The sequence below is a fragment of the Colletes latitarsis genome, chromosome 3, assembly GCF_051014445.1.
Source record: "Colletes latitarsis isolate SP2378_abdomen chromosome 3, iyColLati1, whole genome shotgun sequence".
Taxonomy (NCBI): Eukaryota; Metazoa; Arthropoda; class Insecta; order Hymenoptera; family Colletidae; genus Colletes; species Colletes latitarsis.
The window spans coordinates 29,430,115-29,447,172 of NC_135136.1; the positions used below are offsets into that span (position 1 = coordinate 29,430,115).

At 34.6% G+C, this 17,058-nt stretch overlaps 1 protein-coding gene across 2 annotated transcripts in view; it reads right to left on the reverse strand.

The window, feature by feature from the left end:
- LOC143340195 (uncharacterized) overlaps nucleotides 1–17,058 on the reverse strand; it is a 937,384-nt gene that overhangs the window by 892,893 nt on the left and 27,433 nt on the right. For both annotated transcript variants that reach the window (XM_076761872.1, XM_076761870.1), the window contains exon 2: nucleotides 12,087–12,643. In XM_076761872.1, the coding sequence (XP_076617987.1) occupies nucleotides 12,087–12,098 (12 nt within the window). In that variant the 5' untranslated portion in view covers nucleotides 12,099–12,643. The remainder of the gene's footprint in view (nucleotides 1–12,086; nucleotides 12,644–17,058) is intronic.

The window sequence follows — 17,058 nt, forward strand, 5'->3', positions numbered from 1 at the left end:
AACCGAAAATAATTTTTCCAGAACGATTTGAAACTTTTCAATTTCGCCGAAAAATTTAGGCACCTACCCCCTGTCGATTTTTCTTAAAAATTCGTTTTTTATTTTTAATAATTTTGTTTGACGTCCTACGGAAAAATTGTCTAATACTTTTTTGTAAGTACCCATGAGCTCTACCTCAGAAAAAAGTTTCATTGAAATATATTCACAATTGTAGGAGTTATGGCTCTTTGAAAATTGGACCATTTTTATGGAGTTTTTCTCACTTCAAGGGGTTAAAGAGCAACTTTCCAAATATTTTTGGAATTTCTACATATTCTACACTAAAATACGCGTTGTTTGCCTTTTGAAACATTAAAATCGTCCAATCGGTTCAGAAGTTATGATGTTTCAAAGATTTGCATGAAATTTCGGGAAACCATTTCAGGCCTCAGATTATATTTTCATTAAAGAATTTTTTTCTCGAAAATGCTCAGGATTTCGGGGGTATGTCTATTCACCAAAAATAATTGTAAATCACCCCCGCAACTAAAAATATTTTTTCCAGAATGATTTGAAACTTTTTAATTTTCCCAAAAAATTTCTCCATCTTCTGAATTTTTTTCTGAAATGTGCGTAGGATTTCGGAGGTATGTCTATTCACCAAAAATGATTGTAATCAACCCCTGCAACTAAAAATAATTTTTTCAGAATGATTTAAAATTTTTGAATTTAATTTTTTAATAACTTTTTAAGGAAGCCTCCATCAACAAATTGGTATTCTTGATTTTCGTTTTATTTTGGCCTCTAGAATCTTATATCAATAAAATAATCAATATAAAAATTTTTCTTCACCGAACAGTGTCAAAAATTTTTATTAGATATATAGTTAACCCGTGTACTTATACCCGAATAACCATAATTAATAATTTAACTCTATTATTGATAGGTGCAACTACCAAAAATTTATATTAATGTTTTAAATATGGAATTTTGAGATTCATATGTAGTGTAAATACAAAGAAGATTCACACAAGGATCGAAAGCGTTATAATTAATGGTAAATTCTTTTGTAAGTATGTGAACATTGAACGTGAATAACAAAATGGCATTGATCTCATCGAATTCTCGACATGTACTTAATTATTTTATATCGAAATATTGAGAAAGATTAAGTGGCTCTATTACTCGCAAGAATATTTCAATGATACTAAATAACATTCAGTGATACGATAAAAAAGTTTCAGATGATGTGGAATAATTTCGATGTACGATATCAAATCATTCAAGCTTCGATTAAATCCGTCCTTTTTAGATATTGCATATTTATAAAACCGACCGTTTTATTAAGAACCCATACTAAAAACTCTAGTCAGGCACATTAACACTTGTTGTACAGACTATCACTATAAGCATCATATTTTTCTTACTATCACGATGTTTCGATAGAATATCTTCAATATTGTGTTCAAGAGTTCAAACTATTATTTTATTGAAAACAAATTTAATTTTTTTCGCAACCAAAATTGGCATAATCTTTTAAAACCAAGGCAAATTGATTATATCAAACAAAAAAAGAGTATTGAATTTAAACCACATATATTTACGAAATTATTATTTGAATTTTGCTTTGTAGGGATTTAAATATTTTAAATATTTGGGCAACAGTAAAACTTGAACCTTGGATCGGATACTTGAAACTTTCAGACAGCTAAAGTTTCAGCATTATTCCAATAAAAATAATGCCTAAACTACTGATTTTTTTACATGTTGAATCTGCTGATATTAAAATATCTTTTTACTTTTGAAAGTTCTTCAGCTATCAAAAATAAATAAAATAATTATAAATATTTAAACACTTCTACGTTTCAACCTTGATTTTAGTCCCGCTACATGTTATAAGCTATAATTACTAAACAAAAATGATTCACGTAGGCACGTACATTTGTAAGCAATTTTTAATCGATAACTGTGCTCGATACACTTGTAACATGTTGCAGTATTAATCCACAGAGAAACCTGAAGCGAACTTAAAACTAAAATCGAAATCTGAGTATTTAAATATTTATAATTATTTTATTCGTTTTGGAAACTCTAATATTACGTCACGATCTATTATTTTTGGAAAAGTAGCAGATGAGTTCGCATCAAAGCTTCGTTCGCATTTAGTACGTTCTGAAGAAATATAATCCGTGACAACCGTATATATCTTGTTGCATCGTGCCGTGCCTTGGCAGACGACATTCATTTATTTCGGACGCAGACTTTAAATCCATCGAAACAATTAACCGGCGTACGCCGATCCCGTGGGTGGTACATTCGAAACTGAAGTGTGAAATCTTCCTGTATCGCGACTCTCTACACGACAGATAAGGGAAGAGACAGGAAACTCTGATAAAGCTAAACGGATCGAATGGACATTCGTTGCACAGGAAAGTAGGATCGAGGAAAGGTAATTGTACATACAATAAGATCTGGACCCAAAAACGTGTTGCTGAAAAACATTATCGCAATAAAAACCTGAAATTGGTGGTAACACGTTACGGTTGTCCCTGATATTCTGATTGTTAACACACTACGTGCTGCCCACGTAAAAATACAGGTTTCATGAAATACCAGTTAACTGCCGGTCACATAAAGATACAGAGACACATCAACCAATAATAAAAATGTCAGGCCATTCTTCGAACGTACTGCCACAGAACGTGTAATTTTTAAAGCGTTATTGTGTTCAAAAGAATTTTTACAAAGAGATCAATTTTTAGCATTGGTCTTGGATGAAAACACAATGAGGATTTCGTTTTTTCCCTGCCATAATCAACGTCGCTCCACTTTTTTCGAATACACATTGTATAGAAGAAAGTCCTGAGAATCGTTTATTAATTTTTGTATTATAGGCTGATGCGTCGCTTTATTTAAAAACAATCTTTTCTTCCATAGATGCTTCGTCTTACAAGTTGAATATTAGAAGCCCAATCATTTGTCATGAAAAAAACTAGAATTCTTTTATTACTTCGGAGCACGAGCAATAAAAAGGAATCGAAAAAGCCACTCTGCAAACCAGGCGCGTCTAAAATAAGAATCTTGATTTGAAACATTAAATACGGACCGTGAAGCTCTCGTATCTCCTTACCATTTCAAATTTCCCAGTTTTAGTGATGTTCATTAATAAGTCACGGTGAAACGTCACCTCGGACGAGACTGCCGTTAAAAATTAAATAGGAACGTAAAAATATTCTACACGGCAGATTGAAATCTTCCATTAACCGCCCGTTTTCGATCTTTATTCGCGTCGTTAAATATTCTAAAGGATTACGGCCCACGCCCATATTTTCGTCCAATTAAAACCTCAGTCTCTCTGACAATGGAGGAACAACGGATTCGGCAGCGCGTATCGTCGATGAAACGAATGGAAATTAGGTGTATTACCGGCTATACTTGAGCTACGAAACAAATGGTATTCAACGTATCGTCTTTGACAAGAGGCATGCATCACTTTCACGAGAACTGCGAGTGGTACGCGGGTGATGAATCGTACCACGGTGTTCTTTCATTTTTCACGTCCCATAGAGCACCACGGGCTCGACGCTGCTGCGGGTTTCGTTGGCTTTAATGTCCTCGAAAAATAAAAAAATTGAAAGAAATATATCCGCGAGCGGTGCGTGTTACGAACGTCGAGCCGTCTCCACCCTTTGACGGAATTTATTCGAGAGGCATTCACGGCTGTTGAGTATCCCACCGCTTGCTCAAGATATATGACCGATAAACGTTCATTTGTGACGAAGAAAATTTTTATTGACTTCCCCGCCGACGTTTCACCGACTAATATCGATATTTATGGTGCACTTTAAAACCGCACATTGTATAAAACTGATACAAATAACGTTTAGTGCCCGAACGTTATAGGGTACCCGCGTAATTTTAATATCCACAATGGACTACGAAACTTAATTATTCTGCTGTCAGTGAGTTGAACCAACATTTTCATGTCCGGGATAATTCGATGGAAATTTTACAATGATTACATTCTTTGGCAACCATTTTTCTTTCAGAGATTTCAAGATCGTCGATACTTCTTAAGTGGAAATTGTATGCTATGATATTATAGCTAATGTCAAGTACAATTGTATTTGCATTGACATTTTTAAATAAAGTCAACGATATTGAGAAATGCTTCTTCTACCATGATACATGCTCCCACAAATCAAACATTTTCCACCCCTAGAATTTTTCATAGAAAGCAGCCGAGATATTCTACAAGACTACAAAGTTTCAACCAAATTGTGGATCTTCTTTGTTAGTTTCGATTTACATGATTCCCGTTCATTTTTGCAGAAACAATCTATTCTGTAATACAAGTGTCAGATGTATATAAGTTATTCCCACTCGTATTTGTCTGATCACAGAAGTTAACCTGCGTTGGCCGCCACTAGACTAGGATAGGTAACCATTTCCTGATACCGCGTTATTGTTGTTGTTATTGTTATTGTATAATGTTTATATTACACCTCTCTATCAGTTCTGTAATTGGGCATTACTTGCCCGTTAAATATTTAAAAGAACAACTTCGTAAATAGAAGTAAGACAGTTGTAATGAACATTCAATAAAAAGAAATGGAAAGAATTTGTGAGAAACAAGTTTCTTTTCATTTATTGTGAATCACCATTACGAGTGGGAGTAACTGTACTTGTAATTCCCACTGAGATCTCCGTGTATTCGTAAAATGATCGACATTAAGAACGCATCAATTGAAATGAATGTTCCTAGATGGAAATTCGAATTTAACGATCAGAATTTTTTAGAAATAGTTACTTATCAATTAAGATTTTATATTGCGTAAAGTAATGACGAAAAACGGATTTTTTCCCGGCTCCTCGCAGTGAATAGTAATTCCGCGCTGTCCGCGTCGAATCGAGGAAAACAGAACGCAAGGACGCGACGACGAATGTACAAAAACAGTGAATTGCATCGGAATATATCGAGGAAGGTCACGAGAAACGATAACCGTAGCACGCACAGAGTTATGCGCGTCACGATGCAAATGCTTTTAAACCATAAGCGTATCGGTCAGCGTAAACGAATACACTGCGAAGAAACGCGAATTGAATTCCAAAGGGGTTTCGCGCGGGGTTAGCGTACATGCTTAATGTTATGCATCGCGGTGGATATTATTGATGCGTCTCGCGAATGCAACCGTGATGCACGACCGAGCGATGGCCTCTATTAAATTCGGCTCGACGCTAAATATGCTGATTCGTCGCTGCAGGTGGCAGTGGTGGTGGGTTAATGGCTACGACGGCCGTTCGTAGTAGATGGGCGACTGAGGGGCCGACGACCGATTTTCACGGGACAACCGATAGGAGCCACACGTGCTGGAGGAACGAGTTCTTCGGCGGGAATTCTTTTCTCGCCGGGAACCGTCGTGGACGCGATCGCCGATTCGTCGCACTTACGAAAAGAACGCGCATATTTATCGTCCTGGTTATAATAATACACCGCCAGGGAAGGGAACGAAAGACTTCCATCGCGAGCTGCAACGATTTCGCTGAGAGCTTTGTCAACGATCGTCGAAGACTTTTTAATACTTCAACCCCCCAGATACGATGCAATTTTCGATTTTTCAACGAGTTACGTCACGGTAAAAATATTGAAAAAATACATATAGAGAGTGTTCGGCCTCTTCTGGGAAAAATTTGAATGGGAGATTCTAGAGACCAAAATAAAACGAAAATCAAAAGCACTAATTTGTTGATTGACGCTTCGTTAAAAAGTTATTAACGTTTAAAGTTCCATACCGTCTGGAAAATTTTACGGCGAAATTAAAAAACTTCAAATCGTTCTGAAAAAATTATTTTCGGTTGCGGAGGTCCATTGCAATAATTTTTGGTGAATACACACACCTCCAAAATCCTACGCACTTTCGAGAAAAAAATTCTTTTCCGAAAATATAATGTGAGGTTAAAAATATTGCCCTGAAATTTCATGCATATGTTTAAAACATCATAACTTCTGAACGGATTGGAGATAGGAGATAGAAATTCCAAGAATGTTCGAAAAGTTGTTCCTTAACCCCGTAAAGTGAGATACCCCCCATAAAAATGGTCCAGTTTTCAAACGACCATAACTCCTACAATAGTGAATAGATTGCATTGAAATTTAGTATAGAAGTAGAGCTCATAGATACCTACAAAAAGTATTAGACAATATTTCCGTACAGCGTCAAACAAATTTATTAAAAAGGAAAAACGAATTTTTAAGAAAAATCGACAGATGCCTAAATTTTTCGGTGAAATTGAAAAGTTGCAAATCATTCTGGAAAAATTATTTTTGGTTGCGTGGGTCAATTATAATTATTTTTAGTGAATAGACATACCCCTGAAATCCTAGACACTTTCGAGAAAAAAATTCGTGTAGGTGAACAAACTTTATTAAGAATTTTTAACAATAATTTTGTTAATAACTTTTTAATGAAGCCCCAATTAACAAATTCGTATTCTTGATTTTCGTCTTATTTTGGCCTCTAGAATCTCTCAATAAAATTTTTCCCAGGGGTGGCCGAACACCTTGTATATCATTTCAAAATTTCATTCGTAAACATACAAATACACGGTTAAATATCGACTAACGAAGGTTTGGGAACTAGTACATAGTACGAACGTCGTACTTGAAGAGTTAATTGCCACACGTTTCGAAGAACTGTTTCAAACTGATGTAAGTTTCTTATTTTTCGACTGGATATTTATAAATTAAACATTTTATAAATATTTAAATATCAGATCTACATAGTTTCGTCATTAAAATACAAGTATCAATTTTATCGACGAAGACATTTTTATCGAGATAAAATCACGTATACAGGACTATCATGGTGATCACTGGTGACCGGCACTCTAAACTTACAACGTGATACATTATTGTTTACATTGGAAGAACGTATAATTTTAAGAACAGCATGGATTTAAAAAATAGCTGCAAATTGCCGAAAGCATTAGAATAAACATTAACGTCAAAAACGTTCGTCGTATCACACAAAAATGTTAACATTTAATAAGAAACAAAATTACAAAAGAAATCTTGTTTACCATACCAGAATAAACTTTACCATTTACAATTTACAGTAATAATATATACGCGTAAAAAAATCGCGACCAGTGATAATTACGAAAGAAAATAGATTTGATTTGGCCAGATCCGACAGTTTTAGTTACTATCACCATGATTATAAGATGGACAATAGTTTAACCGCCGTCAAATGGAAAGTGCCAGATGTAATGATCTCGGCCGGCATTGTGTAGCATGGTAAAACGGAAATAAAATTTATTAAAGGTCGAGTGAATACCAGAAAGTATCTCGAAATGATTGATGAACAGATAAATACGTATGCCACAAAAATTGCCAAAGATAATTATATATTCCAACAACATAATACTGCAGTGCATACCGCAAAAGTGATTTATCTTCTTTTATACCAAAAAACTTGCTCTCTTTCTGCTAATCTTTCTACTAAAAAGAATTATTAATTTCGTACCTTTGCGTTTCTTTAACATTTTTATTTTTTGTTAATAAACATAAATCTGTCGTTATAACTTAAGTTCATTTGATGTATATATATTCATAAAGATGAGAAAATGCATATAAAACATGTAATTTGCAACATTTAATAGAAATTAAATCATTCTTGAAGTGTTTTTTCTTTTTCAGAGTGAAAAAGTGAAAAAGTCAATTACAAACTCATAATCTAACATTTTCAACATTACTTTAGGCTGTACAAAAATACATTTAAATAGTAGAAAACGGAAAATTTTATTTATAGATTAACCAATCTCTTCGATCAAACGCGAACATAAAATCGTCCAAAGTTTAATGTACGCATTCAACAATCTAATTTGCCGAAAGAAATGAACATCCACATATATAAATTAGTTATTATTTCAATCTACGACAGAAGAAATAAGTTCGCTGGATTTTATTATACTGCCCATTATTCGATACATTAAAATCCTTTAACTTTATATCCGTAACTAATTTCATGATCATAATCAAGATATTATCTTACAGGAACAACTTACTACCACTTCTTTATACTATAAAAGTAATATTACAGATAAGTAAACCTTGATACAAAGAAAATATAGATCTGCTTGAAATTATTCATTGAAACACTCATATCAATTATCGTTTCTTTATTTCAATATTTTGTACTCTTATCCCAAAGAGTTACGATCGTAAATCTTTCCAATGTTATTCTGATTAATCCCTTTCCAAGACTCCTCGATATTATATTACTTTGAAAAGAACATTGTCCTCCTTTTGAAAAAATTTGTATGCATTGAGGCATAAATTAAATTTATAAACTTACACCGAAGTTTCAGTCTTGAACGCTTCCGTTAGACGTGTTCACGTTTGCAAGCATCAAATATAAAGCTTGTTTTAAAAATTATACGCATTAACAGATATTAACAAACTTGTTACCAAGCTTACATATTTTTAAATTTTTGCTTTGTGCTTCGAACTGAGTAAGACACCATCGATCCTAAGACATTACTGATATATTTTCAACCCTTATAACAAGAAATTCGAAAAACGACAAAAATCAAAATATTCAAGAATAGTATATTAATTTAGTTTCAAGATAAAGGTATTTTAAAGATAAACTGATAGGTTCCATCCCCCTTTTTCGTTCTTCTAACATTAAATGTTTAAGATAAAACTTTTCCACGAATTAATTTTTCGAGAGTATCGGTAAAAAAAACATTTTCGTTTCTGTAAAAATGATCGAACGTCAGCAACAAGACACGTACATGCGTACGTAAACAGAAGCTGCCGAAAAATCCCGCAGGTGTACGACGTAATGTTTGCACATAAATTGGCCTGGTCGAGTGACAACGCGCAATTAAATAAATACTCGTAAGATAAACTTCTTTACTTCCTGCTGAAGAATGTTTATTCCAAGAAGGTCGAGGTGCAAGCTACGAAATTCACGGAACGACTCCTCGTATACCGGTTTGTCGAGTTTTCCGGCAACGTTAATTTCTCAGTTTTTAATCTCTATCTCTATTTCTGAAATGAACCATCGAGATATCTAAACGTCCACACGTTGGATAAACAACAACACTTTCGCCTCGCGTAAACCGACTTTATCGAAATATATTTATATACTTCGCGATTACGAATCACCTGCGCGAATGCCGACAAAAGGTACGAAGAAAATAACGTGACACGAAGCAAAGTATGGAACTTAACAAATGGCTAATATTTTCTTTTGCTCGATATCATTTAATAATTGTAAAAATTGGAAAGTTCATGGTCCTGTCGAGGTATGTTCTCTTTATCAGATGTACAAAAAGGACCACGAACCTTGCGGTCCAAACCTCGTAAATGTTTCAATAAAATTGCGTTTGTGTATTTTCCTAGTACGGCTTACTATGTTCATTACTCTACAATTGTCACAAAATATAAAATCTTGAACTACGTGAAAGTATTGAAAGAGACCAAGGAGGTATCGATTGACGTTAGATCGGCGACATCGGGATTTCCAATGATCGAGAAATAAATTCTCCAGCGACGGTGGCAGCCGAATCATCATGACGATAAAACGACTACGCATCGGACGTACCCTTTCGCCATTGATTATCCTTTTTCCACGATATATACGTCCAACTGGTTTACGAAGGCAACCAGCGGAGACTTTTTCCTCGTGTTTTGTCCGTGCGGTGCACCACGAACGATCGAGAAGAAGCAAGGAGAGTAAGAAAAAGTAGAGGGGAACCTGGAGTAGGAGGAACAGAAGGAAGAGGAGGAAGAAGAGGAGGGTTAACGCACTCGCCACACCCTGCTTTAAAGATTGTAAACGATTATTAATGCTCCACCGTGGCTGACCCGTAACCCGCCGGTGGATCACACTTTGTATCCTTCTCTTTCCTCTTTGGTCCTCCGGGCGCGTTTCCTCTTTCACCCTCGAAATATCCCAGCAAAAGTAACAAGACAGAGTGCCATAACCAGAAGAAATCGAACGGTTCGAGCTTCGCGCGGGCCCTTATCCGACGCTTTTCTTAATTAGCGTGCCACATTATGGAGTATAACTCGAAAGTTATGTTCCGCAACGGCAACTAATTTGCGTAACACGCTGCGCTGTCTGCATTAAGGTGTCGACCATAGTCAAAGGCACAGGGACTGCCGGAACGAATGAAAATTTTAGAGAAACGCTCCCCAACGGGTAACTTCTGCACGCTACTTCCACATTAAATTAAATTAGGAAAATGTAAACGTTACAAATGATATTTTTCTTTTGTTATTAAAGTAAAGTAGGGTCGTTTCTGCCATACTTTACCATTCTCAATATGAGAAAAACATATATTAGCTATATTACAGTTATATTACTTTGGAAATATTGCTAATCTCGTATATGCTACAAAATAATATATTGTTCGATAGTATAAAATTTTTGTTTTCAGAATTTAGACTTCTAGTTACATTATGATGAACATATATTTTATATAATTCTGATAGCTAGTGATATACATTATATTACAATGATATTAATTTGGAAATATTACTAATCTCATATATGCTACAAAATAATATATTGTTCGATAGTATAAAATTTTTGTTTTCAGAATTTAGACTTGTAGTTACATTATGGTGATCATAGAAAAAATTCGACGGGTAATACGAAATTTATTTTCAAATAATCACAAATATCTATTTAATAAATTTATTAATGCTAACAGTTTTTTATATTATTGTCGTAATTACTGTTGGAGTAATTAAGACCATAATACAAAAATATATTAATCGAGCCCAATAAAATTTAATTTGTAATAAATTTCTTAAATGGACTTGTTAAGAATGTGATCGAAATTATCATTGTCAACAGAATATTGACAATACACAAGGTGTTTGGAAATACCCTAGCAGTAAATTTGAATTATATGCTGATCCCAAGTATGTAAGCCCCATTTGTAGCAATTATAAGGCCAGGGATTCTTCTTTCAATAATAAATAATTACAGATTCAATTTCAATTTCTTTTAAGTAATCAGAACGAACTATACTCCAAATTTTCGCACCTTACATTTAAATTTTAAAGGTTAGACGCCTCATTCCATAAATTAATGTTAATCGTATTCGCAGGAAACTGACGTTGCTGAGATTAATCAACGTTGGTTATGAGCCATTGTACGTCACACTGCGAAGAAACCTTTGCAGCGGTCGTGACAAGAATATGGCATTCATCGTTTATAATACCCACGTTTACCAATTCATTTATTGGCGGGAAAATCGACGATCAAACTTACGCGTACCAGACATTTTAACAATTTTAAAATATCTAATTAATAATCTTTAATCTGATTAGCTATAATGTAGCTATAAAGTTGATAGAGCTCGTTCAAGAGTACGAGTTCCGAGTATCGAAAAATATTTGCGATGCGAAAAGAAAATTTTGTCAATTTTTTGTAAAAACTCGAGAAATTCTCGATACTTGCGTCGATTTCGTCGAACCAGGTTTATTTGAACCGTCCGCGATGTACATTGAATACTGCTTCGACCTCGCGATAAGGCAAGAATGAAAATAAATTGCGAGATGTAGAAGTTTGCAATACTTTCGGTAGTCCTTGTTTATCGATATTTACGAGACAATTTCAATTCTTCGAATTTGCCATTATCGGATGTTCCGTTTAAGCCGCGAGTTCGATAATCCAATGATCCGCGATATGAAACGATACGACGTGTATAAAGATAACGTTTCGGTGCATCGGAGAAGTGTCGATGTCGCATTATGCAAATTGCTTGTGACACGTGCTATATAATTCGTGGAACTTGCGGCATGTTCCGTGATGGAAGAAACTTTGCATAAAACCGAGTCGCTCGTAACGGGTTTGTTCGTCAATTCGTAATTGAGCGGCCGACAAGGTGAAAAGAAGAGGGTAAAAGCGAGGAGAAATCACGCGTAAAAGAGTCGGGAAACTTCTTCGAAATTTCTTGCAACAAATTTCTTTCGCGCCGCGATAACGCGCGTTCGACAGGGGGGGGGGGGATAAGTGGAAACGCTACGAGAGGAAAAAATAGTGACCGTATTAGAATTAACTGAAACAGATAGAATGACTCACCATGAAAACCATGAACCTTGATTGCAGGTTGGCGCTCTCGAAGTAAGTCAGCGTTTCCAGCGTTTGCTCGCCCGTGTACGCTGTGCACTTCCTTTCTCCGTTTCGATCGTTTTCCTGGGGTATTAATTCACTTCACAGCCGAGAAATCGATCGGTCAGTTCACTTCGATAATCACAACTCGATCTCACTGTTCGATTTATAAATATATTCTTTCCGAAAACACGCGGTCACCGGTGATTTTTAACAAAAGAAAAAAAAAAGCTACCGATAAACCTGCGGAAAAGAATTGCGATCGCAGATAAAGTTACGATGAGAAAATAATTGCTCGCTACTCGAGCCTTATTGCTCCTCGATTAGTTATAATATGTATAACAGCTACGTCTGTAAACGACGTTATCTAGTAAACGATTATCCAAAAGGTGATGTATTGCCTATTAATTTAACTATCTAAGTAACTTATTAATTGGCTATTGGTAGCGACAGATACAGATACTGGCTCTCTACTGGCATTTGATTGGCATACTGGCATGAATACTGGCCCGTTCGGCGTACGTCACCTGCAACATACAAACGTACGTATCTGCATTAGAAATTAGTCGGTACGATTGCGGGAAACTTAACTAGTAACAGCAAGGTTTTATCATAGTCCCACTAGTTTCTCGATCCAGCTAAATCAAATTCCTGGAGCGACGTAAAAACAAGTAATAGTACCACATTCTAAATAACCTCGTTGAAAGTCAGCATTAAATGCTATGAAGTACTAAATCAATTTTTTCAACGATTAACGATTAATCGATATGTAATTACAAATTTTTCTATACCCTATAAATGTATCAAACGATGCAAATTCGAGAAATACTTCGTACGCGTCATTAGTCATTTCTGACTTAAGCACGAAGCAGTCAAGTTCGTCGGAATAGAGGCAAACGTAATACATATTCAGCTTCACCATTCATAGAAAAAGAAAAACTAGTTAAACATGAATGGTTTGAGAAATTTAGACGCGCATTTGGAACATAAAGAACGAAATGGAAGATTAATTAAGATTAACGACGATGATATAACCACGAGAATTGAAAATAATTCACGATACAGGATACAGGATTTTACTAGGGTACAGTGTTTTTCAAAGTAGCGGAAAAGAACCATTAAGAGGTGCCTCTTATAATTTAAAAGAGTGCAAAAGAAAATTATTCGTGTAAAAAAATGTGGATACTTAAATATCTATTTCTACGGATACATTGAAGTAAACCATAAAAATATATTTTTCTTACATCGTTTCAAATAAGATGTTCTGTAATTCATGGTACAAATGAAAACAAATTGATTATTTAGTCACGAAATAAGTTAAAAATATAGAATATAATTTTTCCCCGGAAGTGTTTTTATTAGATATAATCAACATTAAAAATATAGAGAACATGCATCAATTTAAGTAAAACACGGTTCAATGTATTTTATTTTCAATGTTTGTTATATGTAAATTATAAGCAAAAATTTCCAAAACAGATATATTTTGTAATTAAAGTATCTTAAAAGTAGAGTCTCTTACAAATCAATTTATTCTACTTTTTTAATTTTTTTTTAGATCATCTTTATATTTGTACTATAAATTATAAAATACCATTTACCCATTTAATAAATACTACATCTCTAAATTTTAGTCTATGAAAATTATTTAAGATTTAACCGTCACAGATGCGTGTATTTTTACTAATAAAAATTCTAAAAAATACTTTTCAAACTACCAATTACTCAGTAGTCCGAGTTCTAACAATTAATATAAGCCGTGTTCTTTTAGAAAAGTGTTCCAACGTTTCACAAGCACTGCAGTTAACTTCTTCAGGGGGTCAAATGGCATTTTGATATTAGTATGTACCGAGTGATTTGAGTCTATTTGACCAGTTAATTGTTTTTGACGAATATACTAGTCATGTGTAAAAGGTAGTTACTATTTGCTATTGTTTAAATTTCTTTATAATATATAAAAAGAACAATGAAGAATTAATGTAAATAAAGTTCTTGATGAAATGCATTGTATCCAATTTAGACTGTAAAACCAACACGAACTCAGCCAACTAAACCTATCGCTACACATTTAATCAGGAAACATATTCCAGATTACATACCAAGTACATCTTTAAAATTAATCCTACACGAAAATGTGTACATTGTTACAAATATAATATTTGGAAAAAATCAATCCATTATGTATTGTACTTTGCTTTACTCAATGTCATTCCACGACAGCAGATTAAACTAACTAATCACTTTTCTAAGTAATTGATATTTCATAAATTTTTTTCCTTTACATGCAACCTATACAAGTGTAAATTAAATATAAATAAATAAATGTTAGTAATAAAAATAAAATAGTCTTTTCATTCCAATTTAATTCTATATTATAATAATATTATAACATACTCTGTACCTGACGAGTATACTCGTGACACAATTTAGATACACACTTTTCAAAGAGATCGCAACAGCTAACTGATTAGGGTGCCTGTATCAATCGCCAAACTCATGTCATGGGTCACTTAGTCACCAATCGTAGCAGTTTTAATTGTTTTCAATTGTAATTAAAATCATTAAGTCTTTAATTATTCAATTGAACGAGACATGAGCTCGGTGATTGGTAACCACTGACCCATGACATGGCCACAGACACCAAAAGTATCCACTTTAAATAGACTTAAATCACACGGTACACACCAACATCAATATCATTTGACCCCTCGAGAAGATAATTGCAATGTTTGTGAAACGTTGAAAAACTTTCCTAAATAGGCACGATTTGTACCGGGAAACTCCAGTCTGTAATAATAAGTTGTTTGAACGTAGCAAACGGAAAATCACTGATCGCGTCGTTAGGAAAAACGTAACAGATAGGACATGATAATGAGCAAATGTAATGGCATCATTTTGTCGGGCGCGGTCAACTGTACCAGGCCGGGCCCGTGACGCACCCGGTCTTTATTTAAATCATTCGATCCGTCATGCTATAATCGATTAACGCTAATAGCCAGGGAAATAGAGTTGAGCACTGAGATGCACAATTTCTAGCTACCGCGCCCCTCGCGGGAACCTCTCGTTTCTTAATCGAGTATCCGACAATCCAATCAACCGCTAAACATTTTCTATAGAAATTAACGTTCCTGTATACATATTACTTAAGATTCTTATCACGACGCTGTGAGAACATTTCCATCTCGCTTTCCCTTTGCTCCGTTATCATTAAATACACTATATAATTTACGGAAATATTGTATGCACTTGCAGTTCGGCGATACTGTAATTACAAGCTGCTCGAAATGACTTTATCGCTCGCCCAAGTACGCAGTACTTTGAAAGAACTAATATGCTCTACAGGGTGTCTCGAAATTATAGACCTAAACTTGAACAGATAATGAAGCTCGTAAAACGCAACCAGAAGGTCTTTACAAACATTTGAAAACGATTCGAAAATATTCAATCTTCTATTCGTAGATCTATTGCGGTTGCGTCGTTCTGAAATTAGTATATTCATCTTCTTATTTAAACTTTACGAATGTACCTTTTTTTATTTGAGAAACGATTAATTTTCGATCACGCTACTTAGAATCCGTTCGATCCTTTGTGCAAGTTTTCCATATCATTTATGAAACATCCTATATGCGTTGGGGAATCTGCAAGAATAATAATTACGGTTTCCGCCCCTAAGCGTATCGAAAAACAAGACAGGCAACATTTTACAGCTTGCACTTTGCAACCGTTGTCTCAAGGAAACGATCTACGTTAACGGTGAATTCTAGATCCGGCACGCATAATGTGGTACACACATTTCGTACACAGTGTGAGTAAAAACCGCATTGGTATTCGCACTTTCGTTAGTGCACTTTCACAGCGGGTTCGTAACGGTAGCCCTTGCGCTCCTGCAACTGCATACCGGGCAAATGCGGTTCTCTACAATCGAACCGTACGCAAAAGAGATCGAGCCAACACTTTCGAGCCTGGAAACACCATCGTGACCGTTAAAAATGCAGATAATTATATATCGAATGAGTTCACCTATATCGCGCATTATAACGCCTCTCGTGCGAGCGTACCGACAGGAAAACGTGCACGCGCTGCATCAGAAATACAAACCAACGGCCATAATCTGACACATGCTGCACGTACTTTAATTTATAATAATTGTTTACTTTCGTAGAAAACCAGCAATACTAGCTACACCGTAGTTTTAGAACACGTTAACTTTGTTTCGCAATGTATTTTTTAACAAATTAAAAGAAACAGTTAATGTTTATTTAGAAGGGTGGTTTTCAGTCTTTGGGAGTCATCTCCCTTAAAAAAAAAAAGAAATTTTCTACGCCTGAGATAAACGATAGGTTTATATATTATATATTTATTTCTGCATCAAAAGTTTGCTTTCTATCTTTAAATATTGATAGAAAAACAATGTATTTCGAAATAGTTCGACGTCGACTCAATGAATGTAGGCTGAGTGGACGTGTTATAAGTATCGAACCTTTCATTTCGAAGATTAAGAAGTTAAGATTACTTTCTCGGAAGATAATTTAAATTAGAGACAAAAGAATAGTCCGAGATAATCTTAACTGATGAATTTAAGATTAATTGATTTGGATCCGACGAAGAATGATAGATAAGATGTCGTATCGATGAAAGATGTAAACAGAGTTATATTAAAGTGAAAAGTAACAAATGATGTTGTCAAGAACGTTGTAAGCCCAATCGTGCAATATATTAATGTAACAAAGTGATCGATTCAGTTTCTCGACTTCAACTCAATTGAAATGTTATACAAAAATATAAACAAATACGTATAGCAAATACATAGACATCGAACAATGAGAATAAAATTGTACGTCATACAATGATATAATTGGAAGAACTTGTTAAAATAAGCAATTTCTCGCGAGAAGTAAAATATTCGAATTAATTACAACAGACAGAGAAAACTTTATTTTCT